The sequence below is a fragment of the Anopheles stephensi genome, chromosome 2 (genome assembly GCF_013141755.1).
Source record: "Anopheles stephensi strain Indian chromosome 2, UCI_ANSTEP_V1.0, whole genome shotgun sequence".
NCBI classification, from domain to species: domain Eukaryota; kingdom Metazoa; phylum Arthropoda; class Insecta; order Diptera; family Culicidae; genus Anopheles; species Anopheles stephensi.
Window position 1 is genome coordinate 29,678,249 of NC_050202.1, and position 27,684 is coordinate 29,705,932.

General features: G+C 42.5%; 2 protein-coding genes across 4 annotated transcripts; both read right to left on the reverse strand.

The window, feature by feature from the left end:
• Positions 1 to 58: 58 nt before the first annotated feature.
• LOC118506134 (mast cell protease 1A-like) lies at positions 59 to 7,037 on the reverse strand. Of its 3 annotated transcripts, XM_036042867.1 has the most exons (9): positions 4,464 to 4,608; positions 4,190 to 4,337; positions 3,777 to 3,929; positions 3,529 to 3,617; positions 3,302 to 3,459; positions 1,132 to 1,535; positions 837 to 1,054; positions 267 to 772; positions 59 to 193 (listed from the first exon to the last, which is right to left on the reverse strand). In XM_036042867.1, the coding sequence occupies exons 1-9, from the start codon at positions 4,591 to 4,593 to the stop codon at positions 161 to 163; spliced, it is 1,839 nt and encodes a 612-aa protein (XP_035898760.1). In that variant the 5' UTR covers positions 4,594 to 4,608; the 3' UTR covers positions 59 to 160. The 3 variants fall into 3 exon arrangements, with proteins under 3 accessions (XP_035898760.1, XP_035898761.1, XP_035898762.1); XM_036042868.1 differs by lacking the exon at positions 3,777 to 3,929; XM_036042869.1 differs by lacking the exons at positions 59 to 193; positions 267 to 772 and having other exon boundaries at positions 910 to 1,039; positions 1,202 to 1,535; positions 4,464 to 7,037.
• A 2,394-nt stretch (positions 7,038 to 9,431) lies between these two features.
• LOC118506135 lies at positions 9,432 to 12,726 on the reverse strand. The gene is made up of 7 exons (XM_036042871.1): positions 12,626 to 12,726; positions 12,287 to 12,467; positions 11,790 to 12,209; positions 10,519 to 10,913; positions 10,224 to 10,441; positions 9,654 to 10,159; positions 9,432 to 9,580 (listed from the first exon to the last, which is right to left on the reverse strand). Exons 3-7 carry the CDS (start codon positions 11,916 to 11,918, stop codon positions 9,548 to 9,550), a joined length of 1,281 nt encoding a protein of 426 aa, XP_035898764.1. The 5' UTR covers positions 11,919 to 12,209; positions 12,287 to 12,467; positions 12,626 to 12,726; the 3' UTR covers positions 9,432 to 9,547.
• Between the last annotated feature and the right edge of the window lie 14,958 nt (positions 12,727 to 27,684).

Sequence of the window (27,684 nt, forward strand, 5' to 3'; positions counted from 1 at the left end):
CCCAGAGCAAGTATAGAAACTATCACTAAGATAATTTTCGCAAATAAATCAAGATTAATTACCTGGCTCGCAATGAAAGAATACTTTATTCACTTGATTCAGGCCATGATGTGAATTCGGAACAATGTTTTTTTTTATCACTGTCCACTGAAGAATTCGTCTAAGAACGAAAAATTGCAAATCCCACATCATCCTAAAACAAAACAAAACATGTAAAGAACGATTAAACTTGATGTAACTGGCTATGTAGTTTAATTTTCACCTACCTCTGTGGCACTATCTTCCGGACAACAAACGATTGATTTATCCGTGCAGAAAAAGATTGGCAAACTATTTTTCACTCGCTGATGCACGCTGGGACAACTTGTTAGTGAAACACATGTTCCTACTGTGCCTTCTGGATAGACACATACATCTGACATCTTTAAGCCAGGAATGGTGAACACAAACCACTCCTTTGGAGGAGATTCGAGCACTGAACTGATCCAAACCAGGTGATCATGAAAAAGAGTGACAATTGCTGGTTCCCCAAAGCCACAATAGCGCCCAGACATGGATAACCCTATCACGCTTCCAATATCACTCGATAAAACTACCGGAGATCCTGGCCTCGCTTCACAGCTACCCGGAACAATGTAATGCTCATTACGGAGACACATGTGTTCCACCTGCAGTCCCTCAGCCAATCGGGAACGTTGCTCCTGGGTTGGGTTGCAATCATCGTCAAAAAGAATGGAAAGTTGTTGAGCTTCGGCTATAGTTTCGATTAAATCTGTTAAAAATAGTGAATAACATTACTATCGCGAGGAAGTCAAATAATAACCGACGAAGAATACCTTCGAAAAAGAACAATTTTTTATAACCGAGCAACGCAACACTGTCGTTATCGAATGAGTAGAAATACATGCTGGCCGGTGTAATTGACGTTTCTGATGAAAGCTTCAGCAATGCAATATTGTTGTAAAATGTGTTTTCCTTATACCCGGGATGTATGAAAACGTCGCGAATGCTCTTGGAGGAAGAATCAGACAAAATTACCCTAGAAGAAAGAAAACTGGAGCATTTCAACAATGATTAGTACAACACTGCCAGAGATAAGTTTAGAATTGATTGTCCAATACTAGTACTCACATTAAATAATTAGCGCATTGCGCTAACGTCACCACGACGTCACTTCTAATCAGCACCCCTACACACGTGCCTGTCTGGTTTGATGGCGAGCTATCTGGAATATCTGGAATTTGTACCATGTATTCTACTGAGCCAATTTTCTTTACCAGCAGGTTGCCCTGGATCTTCTGCCTTTGTTCTAAATATCGTTCAGCACACGCCAGTGGATCGAATAGCGAAAATGGGACTTCTTCTCCTAGATCTCGAAATGTTTCCTTTATCCATTCGGTAAGATAGGAAATTTTAACAAACGTTTCGATGGAAAATTTGCCTTCACGTAAGTAATGGGACAGCAATCCTATCGCATATGGTACAACGTGGTTATCGTAAACTAAATTGACATTCAAATATCCTTCAAATTTTTCCTGTAACGAAAACAAAAAAGATTAAAATGTATTACAATTAAGTCCATACCCAGTGAGTTACTTGATTTCAATCGTTCCAAACACACTACAACTGATGCCTTGCATATTTTAGCTAAAAATGCTTCAGAACTAGTTTGGAGCTCTTTGTACATCAGTAATAGCCCTATAAAGCCACGCCAATCAGTAATAGCCGCCCACGTGTAATAGCCCTAGAAATGCAAAAAGTGCTTATGGTACTTGTTACTTCTTGTATGGAAGGAAACGTTACATTGTTCCTTTCCGAAAAACTGGGATATTCCCATCACTACTTACTACACTTAGGCGGGTGTCATTGTTCGGTCGTATACGAGTAGTCATACAAGCTTTGAGTTGGATTTGACGAATGCGGTCGGCTGACAGTTTGATTCTTCTACTACATTGGCACTACAAACTTGAAACACTTTCGGTTTGCCATTGCTGACTTTGTGTGACTTGATGTTACCCGTAGCAAAGCAGTCACAGCTCTGCGTGTGGGGAAACGGTCTGGATGGGATTTGAACTAACAGAGCTGACAGAATGCTGTGGGAACGTTTACGAGGGTAAGATAGGAAATGTTTACTGTTTTTTTACCTGTTGCTGCTGCTGCTACCGGATCCTACAACATCTCCAGCTGCTAGCGTGAGGAATTTTGATGATCCTTGCAGCATTTTAACAAACAAAATGTATTGTTTGAAATGCCTTGGAAACACCAACGCATCCTGATTGTGCGATACTGTTGTTTGTAAACAGTTTTCGACCTAAACGTAGTGCCAAAACACCTCGGTTCATCTACCCCCCAGGTAGCAAAATCGTAATGCTTTCTCGCTCTATCTAAGTAAAACAGTAAACCTACCAAAGCGAGAAAGGATGATGGTTTTCTAACCAGGGCCGTGTTGTTTAGAGCACGTCATGCTATCTCTCTCTCTCCATAATCGAAAACTACCATGGCAACGCATAGGAAGTGACAGAGAGGGCTAGAGAGTAGCGAAATCTTTCCCTGATTTCAGCTCGAGTTGGCGAAATTTGGGGCGGTCCGGTGGCCGAGGCGACAGTGGCGCCGATCTTCACACGGCATGACCGGGGCTCAAATCTCCAGCCCAGAAAGTCAGAAATGGTAGGCCCGAGATCTCTCGAGGTGTTATAATGCCAGGAAAGAAGAAGAAGGCGAAAACTTTTTGACATTTCGCGTCATTTACCCCCTGGCCTCTATAGTTTCTGTTGGTTTCCGGGTCAATACGGTACGGATGAAAACGAGAGAGCTGACCGACTGGCCAACGAAGGTCGTCGACACTATCCAGCCGAACCACAAAGCCACCGTTTTACCACAATTGTTTTACCTTTTCAAGAGCTATATAGAGCACAATTGTTAAGGCATAATCGCAATAGTTTGTGCCAACATATGTAACCATGGACAGTTAAGAGACAAATGAAGTCTAAGAGACCCAACGGCCTCTATATATAATCGATAAAGTTTGATTTCACGATCTCATCCGTTAAATCCTATACAAAGTTTGTGCGACTAGTCGTATACGACGGAGCAATGCGATACTCCGGGCCTAATGACACCACGTCATACTTGGATTTTGTTCCCGATCCTGTCGTACGAAGACCGGTTCTACGAAAGCGATGCGATCATTGAGTCCATACTGAAATTAAACTCTTTGCTATACTTATGCTTTGAGCACAACAAACAGTGCTGGAACAATTGAATCGAAGATTGGTGCTGGTTGAGGATTTTTAAAACTTACGGTAATGATTTTCCTGTAACAAATGCAACCCTGGACTTCTGACATATTCACGCTCAATAATCCTTTGCGTTGTCCGTATGATATGCACTCCGTGTTATTCAATAGCTTAAAATTTTTTAACTGTACCATGTCATATGTATAAACATTTGATGATGGATCTGCAATACAAAGCAATACCGCAAGAGAATAATAAATCGATAAAATTACTATTTTCAAGAAATACTTACTTTTCTTGCGTGACAATCCTGTAAACAGTGGCTTTGAATAAAACGTATTGTTCGCGAACCATAGACATGCCGGTATTAAGGTGCTTGGTCTATGGAAGGAAAAAAACAGGAAACGTTTACAATGCATTACAAGTATTATATATATATATATATATATATATATATATATATATATATATATATATATATATATATATATATATATTTATATATATTATATGAAGTACATCAAAGATGAGTTATATTACTTGATTGGTTTCTCTAGCTTCAGTATAGCAATATTATACCATTGGTCTCCTTCATTAAATTTTGGATGTTTAATCACTTGACTGACATTTAATGGCTGCTCTTCCTCGTAAACAACTGGCGTGTTTGGAATTTTAACAGTTACCGAGTCCGAGCTGTAATAGTATTTAAAAAGATTGTAAAATAAAGAAACAGGCTTTGAGAAATTTAAAAGTGACAAGCTCCTTCTTCTTCTTCTTTGCTACTATAACCACGAGAGGCCTCGGCCTGCCATTTCTGGCTTTCTGTCACTTAGTTTTACCAGTAGCAAAGCAGTCACAGCTCTGCGTGTGGGAAAACGGTCTGGATAGGATTTGAACCCCGATCCTGCCGTGTGAAGACCACCCGACCACTCCCCTAGCTCATAACTACCTACCTATTCACACAATGGGCAGGTGCTAAAATGATGCTCTCCGTGATTAAAGTTCCAGCACATTGTTTTTTAAAATTACTAACTAACACCAGCGCTGAAGATTCTGGAACCAATCCATCATCATCGATTAGCTTGCCACGTATAGCGAAACCTGCCAACGACATCGATTAATTTATAAAATTGTGAATTTTGACGTCGAAAGAAAGGCTTGCAGTAACAATTTGAATTCATTGAAGATGTTTTGTAAAGAATTATTGTTTCACTGATTAAAACTCACAATGCTCTAGTGCAGCTGTAAAGAGAATAGCAATAAGCACCAAAGATGACGACCTCATCTTCACGATGTTGCCAAAATCGGACTGACGAATCGGTTTCCGCACTCGCTGGATACACGAGAAACCTTCCATTCAGAGTACATTAGCATCCAATCGACAAATAGAAAACGAGTTCCTCGTGTAGCGACGAACTTCAACATGGACTTCTTCTTCTCGTGCGGATAACCGGCATAAGCCCACAATCTGATGGCTTAATAAAGTTCGTGTTATCACCTAGTAGTGATGGGCGCTCGGAATTGGAACTATCTGGTTCCGGAGCCGGTTCCGAATCCGGTTCCGGATCCGATCCTGAAACCGATTCCGGATTCGATTCCGGATCCAGTTCCGGATCCGGTTCCGAGCAAAAAAATAGAAATTGATGGTGAACAGTCTAAATATGAACATTGAGCATAACAAATGCTAGGTTCAATATTGTGAGTGTGTTTATTATTTTTTTAATAAAGAGTGAAACATCATCTTCTGCTTCGTTGACCGCGATAGCTCTTGGCCTTCCATGTTGACATTTTCCTTGACTTTTTTTTACACCCACAGCAGGGTAGCCAGCCCTGCGTACGGGGAGACGGTTGGGATTGGTCTCAACACCCGTCCATTCTGACCAGCGTAGCTACCACCTCTGCAACCGGACCGCTAGAACCGTTGGTAACTTAAAATAGTATCAGTTTAAATATTTTTTTTTATATTTTGGAATTCACAAAAATGGTATGAAATTTATAAAAATGAACGACTGAGCAATTTTTTTCATGTAAAGAGTTTGGCTAAAATAAGAATATTGAATTGATGTAATATCGTATCTTCTAGTCAAGGGCAAGTACCGTTGGACCTGGTGGTTCGGAACAAATACAATAAAATAACGCACCTGACCCGGTCCAAAAATGAAAAATACCTGGATACAGCAGGTACAAATTTATCCCTATTTCTGTAAAGAGTTTGGAAATTGTATTACAATTTTTAGACAAATCTTAATTTTTTCATTTTAATGTTTACTTTTGATAAAAATCAACTTGATATATTGAAAACAAAATTTCACTGGCGACGACCAGTTGCTTGTCCTGGTAACGAAAACTTGTCCTGTACGTGTCTATTACTGTCTGTTGACACGATGGTGGTAGAGTTGTACTTGTAAAGTACACTTCTTGTATCAGGGAAATTTTAAGCAGGATATTTCAATGATTTAACAATAACTAAAAAATAATTTCATTGATCAGGTATTAAAACGAGCAACATGCTGAAAGAGTAATGAAACTTCACAAGGAAAAAGACTTACATAAAGTTAATAACTGCTAACGAATTCACGCAACGTTCGGGAGGAGTGTCAAACATTTCTGCGCACCCCACCGTACCCTCATAAGCCCCAGCCCCCAGCCAAGGACAATAATTTCCCTTTCCCTCTTACTTATTCATCGTTTGCCATAATCAAGCAATGGTAATAATAAAGTTAAATGGCATTTTTTGACTAAATGATGAAAAAATGAAAAAGTAAATATAATTAATTTCGGGGTTTTCGCTCCAGAGCGTAAAAACCTTGCGGATTTTTCGCATTCAGCTTTTAAAATTGCACAAAACATCCCGCCAAAATGCATGTCATCTTATTCAACATACAGGTCCAAAGTAACCAGGTTTTTCGTTACCGGTACTTTTTCTTGCAAACCAGGTACCGGTCCGTTACTTATGTTTCGGTACTTTACCCATCACTAATATCCACACAAAGCAATAACCATAAACAGAGCTAACATAAGGAAAGCAACAGGTTGCACAAGAACCACACCACTAAATACCCTACACGCTCTGGCATCTGGGAAATACCGTTCAAAATAAGGAATTATTTTACTACAAGAAAAGAACTCACAGAAGGCATCGTTTTTTGTAGACCAATTAGAACTCAATTAATGAGACATCATAAAATTAAAATCATACATCCCTAAACAATGAAATACCAAAAAAAAAACTAATACAAACAAAGAAACTATGAAACAAATGACAATAGAAAAAATCAAACAATGGGAGCAAGGAGAATTACCGGAGAAGTGGAAGCTGGGCGTCATTCACCGAGTCTACAAAAAGGGCGACAGATTGGAATGCTCGAACTATCGCGCTATTTCAGTCCTCAATGCCGCCTATAAGATCCTGTCCCAAATCTTGTTCTGCAGACTTGCCCCCCTTGCTACGGATTTCGTCGGAAGCTACCATGTTGGGTTTGTTGGAGGCAAATCCACCACCGACCAAATCTTTACTCTTCGGCAGATCCCTACGCACCACCTCTTTTCGACTTCAAGGCGGCCTACGATACCATAGATAGGAACAAGCTATGGAACATCATGCAGCGGCACCACTTTCCTGGAAAGTTGATCCGGCTGTTAAGGGCCACCATGAACGGGGAGCAGTGCAGAGTGAGAGTATCGAACATGGTGTCGGTAGTTCGAAACTCACAGTGGTCTGAGGCAAGGGGACGGGCTCTGCTGTCTTCTGTTCAATATTGCCTAGGAAGGTGTCATACGAGGCGCGAGGCTAGACAACGCCATCCGTGGCACGATTCTCTATCGGTCTCTCCAGTTTCTTGGCTTCGCGGACGACATAGACATCGTTGGCAGGACGACAGGGCCCGACTGAAGCGTGAAGCAGCAAGAATTGGACTGATGATCAATGCGACGAAGACGAAATACCTGCTTGCCGGAGGCTCTGATCGTGATAGAGCCCGAGTGGGAAGCAGCGTGTTAGTCGACGGCGACAACCTCGAGGTGGTAGAGGAGTTCTTCCATCTTGGGACTGTCGTTACTTCGGACAACGATGTCAGCAGCGAAATCCGAAGACGCATTGTGCTGGGAAATCGTGTCTACTACGGCCTTCACCGTCTGCTGAGATCCAGAAGACTTCGAGACCGCACGAAATGTGAGATCTGTTGCACACTGAATCGCCCGGTGGTCCTAGATGGCCACGAGTCTTGGACCATCCGAGCGGAGGATGCAAACGTTCTGGACGTGTTCGAGCGACGCATCCTCCGGACCATCTTTGGCGGTGTGTTCGAGCATGGAGTGTGGAGGAGAAGGATGAACCACGAGCTTGCTGATCTATACGGCGAACCGAACATCCTGACGGTGGCGAAGACCGGCAGGATACGATGGCAGGGCCATGTTATGAGGATGCCGGACTCATGCCCCGCCAAGAAGGTATTCGTCAGCGACCCTCAGCTCGGCACGAGGCGTCGGGGAGCACAGCGAGCTTGTTGGCTGGATCAAGTGAAGGGAGACCTGTCGGAGATCGGGTGCCTACACGGATGGGAAGCTGCAGCCAGGGATCGAATTTCCTGGAAATCGTTTGTTGACCGGGCTATGTCACGACGACGTGCTCTTTAAAAGAGTAAGCCAACATGATGATGATGATGATGATGATATACACAGATGGAAGCATAATTAACGACAACGCCGGAATAGGAATTTATATTAAATCAAAAAATACTCACTCATATTACGAATACAATATAAAGAATTACGCATCGATAACAACAACTGAAATCATAGCTTACCACGAAGCCCTGAAAAAGGCAGACGAAATGAAATTACACCAACCTATCATATACACAGCCACACAAATACAGCTATTCACTGAATAAAACATATACGAAATAATAAGACTATGTATAATAACAAAAACGAACATTACATGGATACCGTCACGCATCGATATAAGGAGAAATGATATTGCAGACGATCTCGCGAAAAGAGGCACAATATCCCAAAAACCAAATAGAAAACAAATACAGACACATTGATATTATCAAAATATTCGAACAGGAAATGCAAGATCAAACATGCGAGTGGTACAGGTCAAGCATAACAACCAGAGGAAGAAAAAAATCCCGCAGAACTTCAAAAAGAATTTAAATTTGAAACATGATACAAACACACTAATCTAACAGCTAAGGAAACAAATATCGCAAATAGAATCATCTCAGGACATGATTTATCAGAACACTGGCTACACAGAATGAAAATAGTCGAAAATGGCACAAGTTCGTATGCCCGAACTTCAACAGAACTAATGCCTTAACCAAAGGAAAACTAATTAAAAATTGGAAGAAGAAGAAGTCCCGTTCGCACCATCGGACATGTCAGACAAACAAATGGACGAGCGTACGAAGACAACTTAAACCGTTTGGATGAATTATTGGATGCAAAAAACCTACTAGATTCCAAATTATTGTAAATAAACATGTTGACAGTCATTTACATGATCTTTGATAAATATAGATGAAAACCTTAAAACCTGTATCACACAATCTATCAACACACGTTGAATTTATTTAAATTCCATTTGAACTACTTTTCAAAACATATCATTTGAGCGTATTTTGTATTTCGAGGTGTTCACACGACACTAGGGATGGGCAAACCGGATCTGATCGCATCTGCCCGGAGCGCTCCGCCACCGGAGTCGAATCCGGATCATAATTCAACGCTCTAGTTTTTTATCCGGTGGAAGGGGGCAAGGGGGGGGGGAGAGGAATGGCTGGGGCTGTATGTGCAAAGCCATATGAAGACCGGTACCGCACCCTGTGGCAGGAAACATACTGATCCCGTAAGACCCGTATGTAGCGAATGACCTGTGCGGTAGGCGAAAATACAACATTACCGAAGGTAACACTCTATTGCTTGCATTACCAAAGCCGAAAAATCACTCGTTTTTGATTCCACGCTCCGGATTCCCATTCTGCTGAACCAAAACGAGTCCGGAATCAAAACGATTCCGGAACTGGTCGGAATCGTTCTTTCGGATCAGGTCGGACTCATTTATTTGTTGGATCGGATCGGAATCGTGATTTTGAACCGGAGCGCCCATCCCTACACAAGACCGACCAGCATACACTCAAAATCCATATAAAAAAAATGCTGTTGTCATCGTACGCCGTACGAACGTATTGTCAAACGGTGCTCGTGTGAACACAGAGAAGGAATACTTTATTCACTTGATTCAGGCCATGATGTGAATTCGGAACAATGTTTTTTTTATCACTGTCCACTGAAGAATTCGTCTAAGAACGAAAAATTGCAAATCCCACATCATCCTAAAACAAAACAAAACATGTAAAGAACGATTAAATTTGATGTAACTGGCTATGTAGTTTAATTTTCACCTACCTCTGTGGCACTATCTTCCGGACAACAAACGATTGATTTATCCGTGCAGAAAAAGATTGGCAAATTATCTTTCACTCGCTGATGCACGCTGGGACAGCTTGTGCGTGAAACACATGTTCCTACTGTGCCTTCGGGATAGACACATACTTCTGACATCTTTAAGCCAGGAATGGTGAACACAAACCACTCCTTAGGAGGAGTTTCAAGCACTGAACTGATCCAAACCAGGTGATCATGAAAAAGAGTGACAATTGCTGGTTCCCCAAAGCCACAATAGTTCCCAGACATGGACAAACCTATTACGCTTCCAATATCACTCGATAAAACTACCGGAGATCCTGGCCTCGCTTCACAGCTACCCGGAACAATGTAATGCTCATTACGGAGACACATGTGTTCCACCTGCAGTCCCTCAGCCAATCGGGAACGTTGCTCCTGGGTTGGGTTGCAATCATCGTCAAAAAGAATGGAAAGTTGTTGAGCTTCGGCTATAGTTTCGATTAAATCTGTTAAAAATAGTGAATAACATTACTATCGCGAGCAAGTCAAATAATTACCGACGAAGAATACCTTTGAAAAAGAAGCGTTTTTTATAACCGAGCAGTGCAACTCTTTCCTTTTCGAATGAGTAAAAATACATGCTGGCAGGTGTAATTGACGTTTCTGATGTAAGCGTCAGCAATGCAATATTGTTGTAAAATGTGTCTTCCTTATACCCGGGATGTATGAAAACGTCGCGAATGCTCTTGGAGGAATAATCGGACAAAATTACCCAAGAAGAAAGAATACTGGAGCATTTCAACGATGATTAGTCCAACACTGCCAGAGATAAGTTTAGAATTGATTGTCCAATACTAGTACTCACATTAAATAATTAGCGCATTGCGCTAACGTCACCACGACGTCACTTCTAATCAGCACCCCTACACACGTGCCTGTCTGGTTTGATGACGAGCTATCTGGAATTATTACCATGTATTCTACTGAGTCAATTTTCTTTACCAGCAGGTTGCCCTGGATCTTCTGCCTTTGTTCTAAATATCGTTCAGCACACACCAGTGGATCGAACAGCGAAGATGGGACTTCCTCTCCTAGATCTTGAAACGTTTCCTTTATCCATTCGGTAAGATAGGAAATTTGAACAAACGTTTCAATTGAAAATTGGCGTAGGTGTATGGAATGAGACAGTATTCCGATCACGTATGGTACAACGTGGTTTTCGTAAATTAAATTGATATTCAAATATCCATCAAATTTTTCCTGTAACGAAAAAAAAAAAAAAAGATCAAAATGCATTATATTTAAGTTCATTCCCAGTGAGTTACTTGGTGTCAATCGATCCGAACACACCACAACTAATCCCATGAATATTTTATCTAAATATGGAAAAGCGTCGTAGTTGAATGTATGTATGAATGAATGAATGTATGAAAGAGAATATATATAAGGTATCTCAAAACGGGTCACAACTTGACAGCTTTGCGACTGAGTTGCGACTGAGTTCCGGATGAGTGCGTTAAGCTTTTTTGTATGGGCTTTCGACAACAGGGTCGTCCACAGGGAGGTTCCCCCCCCCCCTCCGCCCACGGGCACTTATTGGCTAAAGTCTGAATAGATGCCCCCCCCCCCCCACCCACGGCACTCACTTTTCGTTACTGAGTTACCTTAAATTTAGGTAAAAGTGAAGCAAAAATGAGAGAGATCGTTGTTATAATTATTTATAATAATTAAAAATAGTAAATAAATAATAAATAAATAAATACTTTCAGTAAAAAGTCTGAAAAATATACCCTTTTAGGTTACTCAGTTGCAAAAATGAGTGTACGTGAGCGGGTGGGGGGGGGGGGGGGGGGGTGGCATTTATTCAGACTTAAGCCCTTTTGCCCACTAATTTTTGCAATTCAGTTACGCAAAAGGGTATCTTTTTCAGACTTTTTACTACAGTAATTTATTTATGTATTATTTTTAATTATTATTTATTTATGTATAGTATGACGGCCGTATAGTCTAATTATAATAAATTATTATTAGAAAAAAATCACTTTTATCTAAATTTAAGGTAACTCAGTAGCGAAAAGTGAGTGCCCGTGAGTGGGGGATCATCTATTCAGACTTTAGCCGATTTTTAAAACTTACTCTAATGATTTTCCTATTACAAATGCAACTCTGGACTTCTGACATATTCGCCCTCCATACTCCTTTCTGCTGCCCGTATGACATGCACTCCGTGTTATTCAATAGCTTTAAATTTTTGAACTGTACCATGTCATATGTATAAACATTTGATGATGGATCTGCAATACAAAACAATACCGCAAGAGAATAATAAATCGATAAAATTACTATTTTCCAAGAAATACTTACTTTTCTTTGTACATCAAAGATGAGTTATCTTACTCGGTTGGTTTCTCTAGCTTCAGTATAGCAATATTATACCATTGATCTCCTTCATTATATTTTGGATGTGTAACCACATGGCTGACATTTAACTTTTGCTCTTCCACGTAAACAAAAGGCAAGTTTGTTTTAATAATTTGAACAGTTGCCGATTCCGAGCTGTAATATTATTTATAAAACAAAAATCAGGCTTTGAGAAATTTAAAAGTGACGTTTTTAGTGACATTGCTACTTACTTATTCACACAATGGGCAGGTGTTAGAATGATGCTCTCCGTGATTAAAGTTCCAGCACATTTTTTTCCAAAACTTCTGACTAACACCATCGCTGAAGTTTCTGCAACCATACCATCGTCATCGTGTGTTGCTAAAGATGGGGTTTCCACGAATTCTTGCCGCTTGTTACGTTTAGCGAAACCTAAACCACCGATTAATTTATAAAATCCAACGACACCGATTAATTTATTCAATTGTGTATTTACACATCGAAAGCACGGTTTGCTTTAACAATTGTTATTTGCTTTAACAATTGAAGATGTTTTGTAAAAAAATATTTTTTCACTGATTAAAACTCACAATGCGCTAGTGTAGCTGTACAGAGAAGAGCAATAAGCACCAAAGTTGACGACCTCATCTTCACGATGTTGCCAAAATCGAACTGACCAATCGGTTTCCGCACTCGTTGGATACACGACAAACCTTCCATTCAGAGTACATTAGCATCCAATCCATAAATAGAAAACGAGTTCCTCGTGTAGCGACGAACCTCCACGTGGCCTTCTCCTCCATTTTATCTCCTTGTATTGGTTCTGACCGCCATCTAATGGCTTACTAGAATTCGTGAAATAACCTAGCTGGATAGTCAGCCCCCACCAAGGTTGAACGGTTCGGAAGGCACTAGAGCCTGATCCTGCCCGTGTGTAAACCGGTTCCGTTTTCGCCATTGCCATTGGCATTGTATTCGCGTTGGTATGATAGGTAGCAAATTGTTCAGAAACTTCAACTAAAGTAATCAAATATTTTGATTTTGCCACACAACGAAACTCGAGCACCTGTCAAATATCGTCAAATCCCGTACGTCAGTATGCGGCAAAACCACATGCGAATCGGTTGTGTCCGTTGCGGTCAGTGCGACCGGATTGAAATTTACAAAAATCCACATTTAATGATTTAATGATGGCGCCTTACTGTGGCGTCCATCTTTCAAGTCGACAGGTCTCAGCAACTGACATCTGGTCAAAGAAGCATCTGGTCGTTTAGGAAGCGCCTGATGGCGATTCTTGTACAGCGAACTTCCGCTGTACCCTGTTCAACCTATCCATAGAGGTGACACCTGCTAGAGACCAAACCTGTAAAGACCACCTGCTGGATGGTGGCGTAGTCTACGCCTACGTAGAGACGGACCAGGAGCAGCAATACAATGCCATTCGGGTGATTCGGTTGGGCGTTAGTATGCTTAACCACGGAACCTGGCGAACTAGCTTTTCAACTATTCTCTGTTCTCGGATTTTGCGGTGAACATCGATGTACGTACGTCAAAAACTCGCACAGCTTTAGGCGTAATCTCAACCAGGAAATGGTAGGTCAATAATTGCCGAGAAGTGCCTTCCATCGATGAGAACATAGTCAACCTGGGTCAACGTCCGGAAGGGGCGGGTTCAATTGCCAACTTGGGCGTTAAAATCTCCGATGAGAATCTTGCCGTCGTGTGGTGGGCCGCGATCGTGCTCCCTTTTCCAAGTGCATCTAGCAGCATTCCTTATCAGCAAAGGTGCGGACCTGCTCATCCGTTCGTTGATCGGTCACCGTCCGATCACACGCCCACTTCCAAGGCGTTGGGTTACTCCGCATACTCAAGCTCAAGTATTTCGAGAGACTTGGGCATATAGAGTCGGGCTAGGGTATGGAGTGCCTATGTTATTCATCCGGACCGCCTTCCACTTACACACTGGACACACGAGATTGGACGGTCATAAAACAAGCCTTATTCTGTTCTGTCTGTTTTGGCCGTTGAGTTTGGCCTACTCATTACCGGGTAGACCTAAGTTTGTGAAATCCTGATTGAGCCAAGCTGTTCAATGATTTGATTTGGAGGATCTTAGTGATCTTCATAGGCACTAAGGCTGTCCGTTAAAATGAAGTTCTTCACTGTATTCTTCACTGTGTGAGCTCACTGAATTATATCGTAAGCGAATCGCTGTTTTCTCAGGTCTCGCTCAGAATCTCTGATCTCCAAGTATTGCATCACATTTTATGGATATTTCTCCGGGAGTTTGATTTGTAAACTTTGGGGAAATGGAATGCTCATAAAATAAATCCCTTTAACGGTTTTTTACTACGCTAACGTGAACAGTGCGCATGCTAATGAACCACTGCAACTCATTAGCCTCCAGGATCCTCCTTCGTAGGACACATCGTTGCCCACCGTTGATGAGAACTATCAATCATGCGTCGGGCTTAGCATTTCCTTAAAGCAAGATAAATTCCTGTATTGGACAAATAGACCACAATTTGTCACGATTAAAACCTTTCCCAACCTACCGCCAAAATTAACCTTGAACGGTGGACGGCCATGACGTGACAAATCATGATTTAATCCTAATCGTAAACATTTTGTTAGCTATCCGAATGCCGATGGACATGCGGATGGAGGGCTTTGTTGCAACCAAAAATTCAATAGAACCATTAATTAGGTTGCCCATGTTGGTACGGTGCTTGGATGCTGTTATACCGTTGCTTTCGTTGCAGTTGCATCCGTTGCAGGATCACCAACGGTCATTCCTTGGGTCGTATCGAAACCCCTTTCGCTCGCCATACGCGCATAGGCTTTCGAAACAATGCAACTCGAAGCCAAAAGTCATTCCCAGCAAGCGAACCGAGTGGAAGGATGATTAATCATGTTGGAAAATGTTTCAATTGCAGCAACTACCCAGAACCGGTGGTGGTCACCGGTCGTTCCGTGCATGGGAAATCTAGTTCCGGTCATAGGATTTGAAGTCGTTTGGATGTCCTGATTTCCCTAAGGCTAAAGGATAAAACAAAGCATGGCCAAAAAAACATGTTAGCTGTACGCCAGCCAGCCAGGTCAAACGTTGACTATCCCAACAGATATCCTTCTGCATGCCATCCATCGCAGGCACAGTACCGAAACCGGTCAGAAATCTACGAAGGACCCTACTCGAAAGGACCTCTTTGAGCGTTGTGTAGCTCACCCAAAAAACAAAACGGGTTGACTGATCAGATTACACAGCGCTGTCCCGAAGTCCCGAAGAATGTCCATCAGGCTGACCGAGAGACCTATCCCTTTGTGTTGCGCCTTCCATGAAACAACAGCCCTCGTAATGCAACAGTGTGGCGTTAATTTATTTGTTTTAAATACGACGCATCCTTTTTTTCGGCAGCGAGGACCCCTACACCGAGAATCCTTCCGGACAGTGTAGCCAGTGTGCAGCTTTGGGTGTTCTGACATCCTCCTGGACTCATACCCTCATAGTGTTCGTCGTTTTTCTGTTAGCTTTTGGTTGTATGCTAGGAGAGGCTCGAACGGACCTGAAACATTCAGGAAGTCTAATTTGACGAAAGTCATAAAGTAAAACAAACATAAACATTGGTACCTGGTGCAGCCATGGTGCCGCGAGTACGTCTGACTCGGTAGAAAAGGGGAAAACACTCACTCTCTCTCTTGTTTTTTGTACAAAGCTACTTCAACACGTTAGGATGGACAATTTCTTCCCCTTTCATTGCTAGAATCTCCGTGGATTGATTTAATGTAACATTTTCTTGCCGGTGGTTGATCTTGCTCTCGTCTCTGATTGATACATTCCTTCCCTTACCTAGGAAGGGCTTGGCTTCACTTGCCTTTTCCCGTGCTTTCCCCAGTGCAGTACTGCAAAAATCGAAATAAAATTGCATCGACCACCGATCGGTACACGGCATATGCCTTCCGCTAGGCATCGCGGATCCTCATACGTCCTTCCGATGTGATCCTCACGTCAACGCACGCAAACGTCATAAAAAGGCAAAATTATGGCACTCATCCGTACCCTGTATCCCGTTGATTGGCTTTCTCCGCTGCTCTGTTGATTATTTATTTTGATTGCCTTCCCTCAGCAAACACGGCCGGCAAGGCCCTCCTCCTGGACCGATTTCGGTTTGCATTTCGTTTCCTGAAGTTCCCTTTTCTTCCGTTCCTTGCTGTCTGCACAGGGTCAACAACTCGTTCAATGCTTGGGGTGGTATGAGAGCGGCCAGGACCCTCCAGAGGGCCATCCCTATCGCAAACCTTTACCTCACTTTTCCGTAAAGCCGTCGTACGGCCCGGGGAAAAAAAAGATTACATTAACACTTATGACAATTGTGTCATAAATTTTATGACTTTCACGATCGAGGAAGCAAACGTATGTTTTGTTTTTTCGTTTCAGGAACCGAAGATTCTTTCCCGTGCCGGCTCGCGGTACTTGAAGGTTTGTTTATATTCTATACCACCACCCCGTTCCCGTGTTGGGTGTGTTTTCCATCGCGACGCTCGTAACATTTTCAAGTGGCAAGCATTTTCGGCGCTGTTGCACTTTTGTTGATGTTTTCGGTGCATCGGTCGGGTTTTTTTTTGTTTGCCTCACTCAATCCATCGCTGTTGGTTTAATCCGTTAGATTTTCGGTTAAAGTATCGCCGTGCACGGGTGTATGGGAAAGAACCCAACGGCGGGGCTCGTAAATTAGATAATTTTATTAGCTGACGATTGATTTTTTATTTTGCTTGTTGCGAAAGATGAGAAAAATAATTAGCGAAATAAATATCCTTATTCTTTGAGGATTTTTTTAAAATCTGTTATAGAACATTTACAGTCTCAGAACTCACATACACTTTTGAGACACGGATCCATGGTCTAAATCTGACGAAACCCTCTCAATCGCGTTTTTGAGGAAGATGCTTGGAAGGAATTATGGCCCCGTGGATGTGTGGAAGGACAATGAAGGAGCCGCTATAACGACGTGATGAGAATGACACCGGACAACTCAGCCCTTAAAATCCTTTTAGACCGTCCACACGGACAGAGAAGGCGTGGTAGGCCCAAACTGAGATGGAGTGATGGGATTGATGTGTCCGCGAGATCGGCCGGGATAAGGCTCTGGACCGTGAGCGGTATCGAGGATTGTTGCAGCAGGCCAAGACCGCAAAGCAGTTGTAGCGCCTGATAAGTAAGTTAGTATCTCATCCCTTGGTGCTACCATCGTCAAGGTGGCAATGCTATTCTCAGTGGACTGGAGATTCCTCTAGCAACCCTGACACCATTTTCATACATCACCACCTCTCATTTTCCGTCAAATTTTTCAACCAGTAAAAGAACGAAGAACAAGTAACAGAAAACAGTTAATCTAAACAACGATTTTGTGTACTATCTAAAGTGAATTAGGAAAAAACGAAGGGATCAAAGGGTGATTCGAGAAGCGGATTTAACCGGCTCGCGGCCCCAAACGGTTAAAAGAATATGAGCCTCTTTAGGGCCTACAAGATTTAATATGCTGACCAAAGAGGGGGTTTGCTCAGAGCTCAGGGCCTGCCTAGAGTTGGGGCCCCTCCGCTCATTCTCCTTGTGGGAAAATCCGACCCAGGTAATTTCGATCTCTTTGGTGAAGATAGTAAGCCATTATTATAACTGGTAACCCATAACTGGTAACCCGTGGTCACTACTTTAGTTTTCTCCAGCTGGAAACTTTCAGCCACATGATTAACCTTCTGATTCTTCTTCTTCTGTGGCACTACAACCTCGAGAGGTCCCGGCCTGCCATTTCTGGGTTTCTGTGACTTAATTTTACCCGTAGAAAAGTAGTCAGCCTTTCGTACGGGGAGGCGGTCTGGATGGGATTTGAACCCCGGCCCTGCCGTGTGAAGACCGGCGCCGCTGTCGCCTCGGTAACCGGACCGCCCCAACCTTCTGATTAGTATTTGCTATTCTGGAATTCTAAACCGATATCAAAGCCATCACCACATGTGCCAACCTCATGAAGCCTGCAATTTCGCCTCACCAATGATTAGTTCATTGAGTGCATTTATGATACATAGAACTCCTCCTGCATTGGTCGTCATATTAGCTTAGCAGAAATCTTATACCAACCATTAATAATCAATTTAACATAGGTGAACAAGCAGATTAAAATATCAAAGTAATTTTTAAACACCGATCATAGAACCGATCAGAATTCTAGCAATCAAATAGATCAAATGCATCATCCACAAGAATGTTCTTCTTCTTCCTTGACACTACAATCTCGAAAGGTCTCGGCCTGCTATTTCTGGTTTTCTTTGACTTGATTTTACCCGAAGCAAAAAACCAACCAAAAAACCCAGATCCCGGAGGCGGTCTGGTGGGATTTTTACCCCGGTAGTGCCGTATGAAGACCGGCGCCGTTATCGCCTCAGCCACCGTACCGCCTTACAAGAATATTAGTTAATGGAAATATTCCTTCCAAATTATTCTCACGATTTGTTCCTAAAATTTAATATAAAATGATGAACTGTCCGAATAGTCAGTCTGTCAGTAGTGGCAGGCCGCATGCAGTCTCGCTCGGGCAAAACAACTGTAGCTGGACATCCGTCCATCAACTATGTCTGAATTTGTACGATACTTGTTATTTAAATCCGAAAGATAAAGATTGCGATGCTTAGGCACAATATAGTGAATATCAGATCACAGTGAAGTGTTTAAAGTCCAAAATTTGTTGTCCAAAAACGCTTTGATCCGCTACATAGTGACCTCTATTATCTAAGCAGATTATATCAACAACTATACCTCTAACACAGAGCTTGATAATCCATTAAACCAATGAATTATCTGGTATAATGTAATGTTGAACCCCGGTCCTGCCGTGAAAAGACCTGCGTCGTTATCTTTTCGGCCACCGAACCGCTCCTGCCCCAGCTTAGATATCTAAGAAGAGATAATTGGCTTCACACATTACTTTTCTTTTTGAAGTTTAAACTTTAGTTAAGTAAGAATAAATAGTTATAATAAAATATAAATAAAAGAAAGAACGATAGCAAAATGGAGTTGCCAAAATTATTGACCTAGTCGTAGTCGCTTCTACTTAAACACAACAAAGGTATACTTTAACTATAGTTCACTTAGAAGCTTTAATCGGAAAGCAAATCCACATTCATCTGGGCTCGTCTGGAGTTGAAAACTGTCAATTCTGTATCGGTAAAGCGTTAGCAAGATGAAAGGTCCGGCAAAGTTAAACTCTTTGCAGGTTCAGATGGCCTACAGTGTAGAAGCTGAAAGCAGTGATCGAGAGGATCGAAAATGGACCTGGCTTCAATTTTCAACTGAGAACCAACATGGCACCGAAGAACTCCATTACCACCGTAGAATTCAGCAAAAATCGACGACTCATTCATTCAGCAAAGAGCACCTGTTCAACACACGGAACAGCATTGTCAGCTCATTTGCTATTGTCCCTTTACAAAACACTTCTCCGAACATCTTGTTGCCTTCCGACCGAGCAAAAGCTTTCAGACACGTGTTCGGAAGTAACTACCTTGCCTGTCGTCACAATTATCCTTCGTGTACTTGTAACGCCTTTTAAAGCGGCCGTGCTATTCATCCGACACAGCGGAAGATACGTAGAAGGCGGTCAGCTGTCTTGCAGACAATGGCAACATGAAACCGAAACTGAACGACGCCGACACGTGCCTAGGACCAAAAACCTTCCCCACGATCAGTAGCCGTTACACCGAGGGAAAGCAAAATTAACGCCCGTAAATGTGTAACAACACTTCCCTGTGCAAATGGATCCGGTCGGACTTTTGCTATGCGTCGGAGGCAATGGAAGAATCGAAAAGAAATCTGTTTTCTATTTCTGGTTCCGTTTTGCAGACCCTTTCGAGGTTCGGTTTGTACGTCACCTTTCTGTGCGAAGGTCCTTGCGCAGGGACTGTGCAGTGTACAGTCACATATGGTGGCTCATATTTTCGTTTGTTCATGTTTGGTTAAATCACACTGTTGGTTTGTTTGTTGCTGGTCGAAAAGTGTTTATCTGTCGCACTGCTACCCTCGGTCGGTTCATCTGCCACACATCGTGATATGCAGTCCACCGTACGGTACGGTACATAGCAAGCCGACAGTGACAGAGGGATGCATCCGGGTCTGCGAACGGGTGCTGCCAGCATAACTGCATGTATGAAAAATCCCCAAAATTTGGGATGGGGTGAAACGACGTGTCGGATGCTTCTGTTATAGCATTACAGTGATGTACAAAAATTAAGCACAAGTTGCTCTTTAGTTGTTTTTAATTATTTAACTGATATTTGCCTTTAGCAAAGATATCCGTGTAGAGCGAGAGAGTTGAGATCGTGTAAGAACATCAAACAGACTGAAGAAAGTAGATCTGGAGCATCTGTAGAACCTAGAGGCTTAGCTAAGAAAGCATAAGCCATATCTTTAGATGAACGAGGAGTGGCAGATTAAGCTACTTGGAGCCTCCTAACCATAATGAAAGATAGGTATGCCAATACTCCATCGAATTTGCTGATGAGCTGAACGGTTCTTCGTGATCTCGTGGCACCTTGAAAACTTAGAGATTAATCCTTATAGCATTAAATCCGTTACTGTAAACGAGGCAAGACGAAATACAATTCGACGGTACAGATAAAGAGCTATAGTTTACTTTTGTAGGCGAGGCTAAAGAAATATATTTCAAATCTTGCTCTCGATATCAGATAGACCCCAGACAACTCGAACCTACTCCAAGATGGAGCACACAATGCTACACAACAAAGTCCTTACACGAATTGATCAATCATGCCTGGACTATGTTGCACTACCTTAAGGAACACTGCAAAAAAACAACAAAAACTTCTGGAAACTTGATGACCACTCATCAATTAGGCTCTAGAAGATATTTATTTATATTTATGGGTGACGGAAATTCGCAAAAAGCGGAGAAAATGGGTTTAAATGGGCGGTTCGTTAACAGGACCGGGATTCAAATCCTATCAGGGCAGCTTCCCCGTACGTAGGGCTGACTACTTTTCTACGGGTAAAATCAGGTCACAGAAGGCCAGAAATGGCAGGCCGAGACCTCCCAAGCTTGTAGTGCCATGGAAGAAGAAGGTTACAGACTCTAGAGGATATTATAGAAAGAACAGATCACCGACAGTCTACTAATATGCAAAGACTGGGCGGTTAAAATAAAATATTCTTGAACTCATCCATTTACACATAGCAGGCATTTATGTAAAGCTTCAATATAATTCGTATTATCTTAAAAAGCAAGATATTACAGTCCTAAACTGCAGTCCAAACATTAAACCAAAATTGTTTACATTTACTTTCAGCTTAAAGCTAACAGAAGGTTGTTTGGTGACACACTGTGCGCTGATCACACTGCAATGCGCCGTTCCTTCTGGCCTGCTGTTGTTTGCGAGGGATGATGGCTCACAGCCTACCACACACCGAGAACACATTACCAAAGGGTCGTCTACCAGCCCAAACGGTAAGGGCCGACGGCTGACGGTGCATCAGCACAGGGTCGCTGAGCCATATGGACATGCAGCAGAGATCAGATCGTGCGGTAGCAAACAGCAGGACAGGCAAACAGTTGTCCCCTCGGTGCGATCGTTCCAGCGGGGGTTACTGACGGCTATTTTTATCATCCACAAATCTACGCCAACGCAACGCAACTCTGCACGCGCACGAGGTCACTGTGCAGTATGAGGCAAATTAAATTACTTGCTGCGGTACTTTGTCTTCGTTCTCCTTCCCTCCAATGCGTCGCCCGTGCCACGGGTGCCGTTTGGCTCGTGCGCCACATTTCTCGAACATCACCAACGCATTTACGGTCGATGCGTCATCTGCTCTGGAGGATAGGGCTTGCCTCAGGAACAGGGTCTGATAATGTACGGAGCGGCTTATCGATGGTTTTGGGTGAGTCAAACCAAACGCAAACAGGATTTGAAGATAGAAAAGCCGTAAAACTGGCGTTCCGATTGAAGAGTTTTGTTACCAACACCGTGACACATTCGGAACCGTTCCTTGCCTGCGTGATCCTGACGAAGCGATACAAAGTCGCCTTTGCGGGAGGGTCGTAAAACACGCGGTATTTTCATTAATTAGCCATAAAGAATACACAAAACAGGTATGGTAACAACGATCAGTTGGCTACCTCTTGTAACAACGTGTGGGTTTGAGATGGCCCCGTGTGGTTAGACAAGATAGCGGAGACCCAAATTAATGTGTGTTCGTGCCATTTTTGTGTGATTTATGGTTGATGGACTTTCAATGGATCGATGTGCGGTCGGCGTCTATCAAGATGTGTTCAGCCACTGGAACTGATGACGAACGGTGAGATTAAATTAAGATGGTTAATTTACTCTAAATAGGTATCACGGTATGGTTTTTTGGACGATGAATGCCGTGTTTCGTGTTTTAATGAATGCCAATTTTTGGCAAGTCATTCGAATTCGGCCTAATGGAATTTTGATTGTAATTGATGCTTTGAAGAACGCTGGATTTGCGCTGGATTTGAAGAACGTGCATGACAATGCTCTACTATTGACAGGTTAAATTAAGATTCTTCTTTCTGCCTTAGCGCTTCAGACTCAGGAAAACTGGCTTAAGATTTTTTCTTAGCCGAAGTCCGTTATTCATATTAATGCGCTATTTGCTTAAAATCGTACAAAGTGATCTTGTTTCAATCCTTTGACTAACTGAAGATAGTAATCTCGTATTTCCGATGCACTGTGAGGAGTAAAATATCAAAAGACTCGCCGGCTCTTGGACTCTTGAATATGTCAAATGGCGAGACATTTTAGCGATCCAACATTCATCAAGAGTCACTATAACAGTCTAGTGTGATCGATCTTTATCATTGGTGTACGGATATTGATCTGAGATTCTTGGGATCAATTCCTTAGAAAACAGGATCTCTTTTTGTAAGACTTATGTAGGTCTGGTATGCATGGGCGATCCGGTAGCCGAGCGGCACAGGTCTCCACATGACAGGACAGAGTATCAAATTCAGAACGCCAGACCGAAACATTTGGAGGTTGTAGTGCCATAGAAGAAAATAAGTAGACGATATAGATAAAATTGTTCCACCAGACATCAGCAGTTCACTGTGATCAATCCACAGAGATCTACAGAGAGTATACAGCCAAATATCTGACTTTAGTCCTGTTCGATCCTTACTTTGAGCGCTTTTATAATCCTTATTGTAATAAAGTTATTTTTTATTTTTTTTTTATTCATTAAGAACGGCCTGGCCGTATTGCTGTAATAAAGTTATTATTATCGTTAGAAAATTGATTTGGCGTGTTAATGCCAACACCATAGTGTCGAATTTCGCCCCTTGAAGGCTCGCAAGGGAATTGAGTTTGGGGAACGCTATCACATTGATTCTGCTGATCGGAAGCGTTTGGGAACCTTGTCAATACATAATATTACGATTAGTTGCGGATCAAGTAATTTGTAGGTCTATGATAAGCAGAATTGAAGTTGGAGGCCCCCAATACATTGAGTTCGATGTCTAACTGATCATAGTTTAATTTATTTATTTATTTATTAATTTGTTTGCCACCATGGCTGAGCAAAGACTTAAACCCAGACGACGTAACGGTGGTATGACAGACTGTGAGTCACTGGTATGTGAGGTTCGGGGATGTAAGGAGGGATGATCGTAAAGCGGAGATGGATGACTAGTAGTCGAAGAGATCGGAGACACTATTGAAACTGCGCAGACATACAACGAAAGGGGTCATTATGGCCGAAGCACGTACGCCGAGACACTATAGCTAGCGGAGCACGGGGACGGAGTGATCAGGTGGAGACATATAGGCCTATCCGGGTCAAGAGATCAGGAGCTTCGGTAACGTCGAGGAGCAGGTCAGTGATGAAGACTGTACTAGCCACAGACCACCGCTTCTCTAAGGACGCCAACCCCAGGAGTTGACATCGGGTGTCATAAAGCTGAATAGAGGTGATTAGAGGAACCGAGGAACCTACGGATAGCTAGTCTGGTATAAACATCGCTGCACTTGTTCCAGCTTGACGATACCAGTGATACCAGTGATCACTCATACCAGTGGGATAATGCTCCCGTATTCAAGGATGGATCGAACCAAGCTGCAGAAAAGCGACTTCCGACATAAAGGGTCAGTGATATCGACAGAAAATTTGCGAGTAAGATTCAGGATTGAAACATTAGTTGGAAGGTTGAGGGAAGAAGGTAGCTTAGGTAATTGATAGAGAGGATAAAATGGAGGGGCTGAGTATGCTGCCTTGTGGAACACTAGACGAGGCCAAGCAAAGATATTGTACAAAGTCCCTTATGGAGTTCAAGGCTCTCCAAATGCTCTAGGCATCCAGGACCGAACAGCCGGAGTATGTCTTTAAAAGGGTACCAAACGGGGATGTTATACGAGGCCTGTTATGGAGTTCGAAGCTCTCTAAACGCTCCAGAGACCCAAGACCGAATTGCATCCTTAAAGGAAGATCCACCTCTATCGATATATACTGCGCTCCTTGAATTCTCGAGACTCTAAGCAACTACTTAGTTTGCTCTGTTCCTATGATCCTGACACTATTTAGTATATTTGGGAAGGCCAAATAGGGGGTTAGCAGATGCGACAGTCACACGTCAGGTTCAAATCCCATCTCCGGATCCAGATCACTGTAAGGACTGACTTTTCAACTTTGCGGTTGCAATAAGTCTTGTAAGCCAGAAATGACAGTCATGTCCTTAAGATGTCGTTAGGCCAAGAAAGGAGTATTGGGACGTAGAAATTCCATTGGACACAAAAAGGCGAAAACGAAACTAGCCATTTCAAAATGTTTATCGCTAGTTTATAATCAGTCTTTTTGCCAGTACTTTTCAGGACTTGAACAGTTTTAGCAAAGTATATCACGGAGAATCCCTGCAAACTACCTTCAATCCATTTGCAGAGAGAAAAGGCTCAACTAAAGCAAGCAACAGAGCACAGCTCGGTAAATGTATCTCATTTTTTTCCGGCAAGTTAATCTTCTACCCACAAATGGCCACCATTCAAGCAAGCGCTTCCAACTATAATCCCAGCTCATCTGTCGGTTGCGGTTGTGTAACGTGGAACGCTGCCGCGGACTTCCACAGCCGGTATGGATTTCAGCAAAACCTAAACCACACGAAACATATGTCCTTCGCATTGTAAACCACACAAAAGACACACAGACGAGCGGGAGAGAGAGAGAGAGAGCGAGACCCCAACAAAAAAAGTAGTCTAACTCACTGGCATTCACAATCCACCGACGTCTTGTAAAACGGAAGCTAGACCAGCCAGCCGCGCGAACTGCAAACGTTTGTAAGCTGTAAATTTATTTATCACCAGGATAAATCCTCGCTTTATTCGCGGACGGTACAACACACGCGCGCGTTTCCTTTCTATTTGGATCCATTTTTTTTCCATCGTCCTCTTCTGCTCAGGACGTAATGCTCTGAAATTTGATCGTTTTATTACATCGTTAAACCGTCCTACCTTTTGCTGTGCTGCGCCCGATGCATCATTCCGGCGTGCAGCAGGCGACCCGAGGGACGCCGTTTGATGCACTTCCACCAGCTGACCGATGCCGTTTTGACGTTATGGGATTGAATCGATCAAAACCTCGGTCGTCAATCCAGCCCGGTGATTCCTGCCTTGATCCGGTACGCTCGCTAGCTTCATGGACGGGAACTTTTTTTTCCTGATTCGCATCATTCGATTTGATTGATATTGGCATCTTTTGCCGCTGGCCCCGAAAGAACGCTGCGAACGATACGAAGCGGTGAAGAGCGACATTGCAATTTATTATGATTTTTATTAGATTCACAACTTTTTCGGAGGGATTTCCCGTGTCGATGTTCCTACAAGGGATTGCGCAATCGACATTGGCCAGACAATGCCTCTGTTAGACACGGTGGTGCACATCTTTTTTTTTCTCTTGGAGATTCTTTCTGTGACATCTTCGCTCGTTGGAACTGTCGACATCTCGGATGGCAGCTTGATTCTTGGCTTCCTTCATTCGCGTCTTTCGCCATCAAGCTTTGGTTGGTTCATCATTATTAGAGTTTATTTATGATTAGATATGGAGATTTGTTTTCCCACTGCCGTGTTGTTTTGTTTGTTTCGCCGACACCCGGGCACGGTGAACGATCCCGCAGTCAATGATTCCTGTTTGCTGAAAAATGCATCCAATCTTAAGGGCGAGCTGTTGTAGATTGATCCTTACCCATCCAGTGTGCCCATTTATCGTCCACAAAACGGTCCACTTGGTCGGTTTTCGGCTCGGGACGGTGTTCTGGACGTTATTAATGGGAGCTCTCCGTTTTTGTGCATTTAATGAACAGCAGTTGGTGGCTTGAGTCTTCAATGCTGCTACCGGTCATCCAATCGCTTCCGTACCGGTCGATCGATCGTTTTGCGGAACATTATTGGTTCCCGTCATCATAATAATGCTCAAACCGATCATCTCACAGGCGTCGTTTTTGAGTGTTTCTTCTTTTGAGTTTTTTTGTTATTTCTTCGCAAATGGCAAATTGCATATGGAAAGATTGAACAACATAAAAAAAAACACGGTAATGTACTTAACTTCCCGAGTCCATCACCGCGGGACAATAAGATAGCGCCGGGATGCAAAAGGTTTAACTAGGTTGCATTACTTAAAGTCATGGTGCTCCGAGGGTTGAACGTTTTCTGTTTGGTTCCACTATAGATTGACTTCACCGTTTTTAGAGAAGACATAAAAATGGGAAGCCATCCCATGATGCTAGGAAGCTGCATTTAATGACTTCTAATCCAATCAACGGCGCTTCTCAACCGTGGCAGCGTGTGATTCCATTGCAGCATTTTGATTTAAGTACTGTGTGAGTTCTTCAATTCTTTTTTATCTCGCAACTGTATCACTGCATAATATTTTCCCCCGGGGTAACAGACAAACTGTGGCTCAAAAGCAATTCGCGCCTTTTAACAAATTTTATGAACTGCGGCAGTTAAATTCCAGTGTATAACGTATTTTACGTGTTTGCGTTCGGGTGGAACTTTGTGTTCTTTTAAGGCCTGATTTTTTTCAGAATATTCTCTTTGATATACTTATGAAAAAATACTAGCTAAAGACTTAGTTTGTTAAGCGTTAAGATGAGATTAAGACAGAACTCAATGCATTTTGTTTAAGAGTTTCTAGATAATCAATAGAATATTTCTCTGATTTATGGAAAACTCGGATCAGTTTATCAACAACACGATCATGAATTTGAGGCCTAGAATGTTGAGACACACTTATTGCTTAAATGATGTTTGATAATCTGAATTATAAACTTAATTAAAAAATATGTTGGGACCACCCTGTTAATTAATGTCAACATAATAGTAGAAGCTATCATCGGCGTAATGGGAAGGGGACGACGCTCTCTTGCTCTTGATCCGTCGTAGCGGAACCATCGTGTCGTGAACAACAAAGGTTGATAATAAAGTAAAGTAAGAGTTTTCCTCCAAATAACCTTATCCGAGTTACAACAAAATATTACAGACAATTCAAGAAATGTAAATTTCTTCTTATCTTATCCTCCAACCTCGGCCTCGGCATTTTTAGATGTCCTTAGTGCTTAGCCGGTCTTTAAGATGTCTTGAGGCG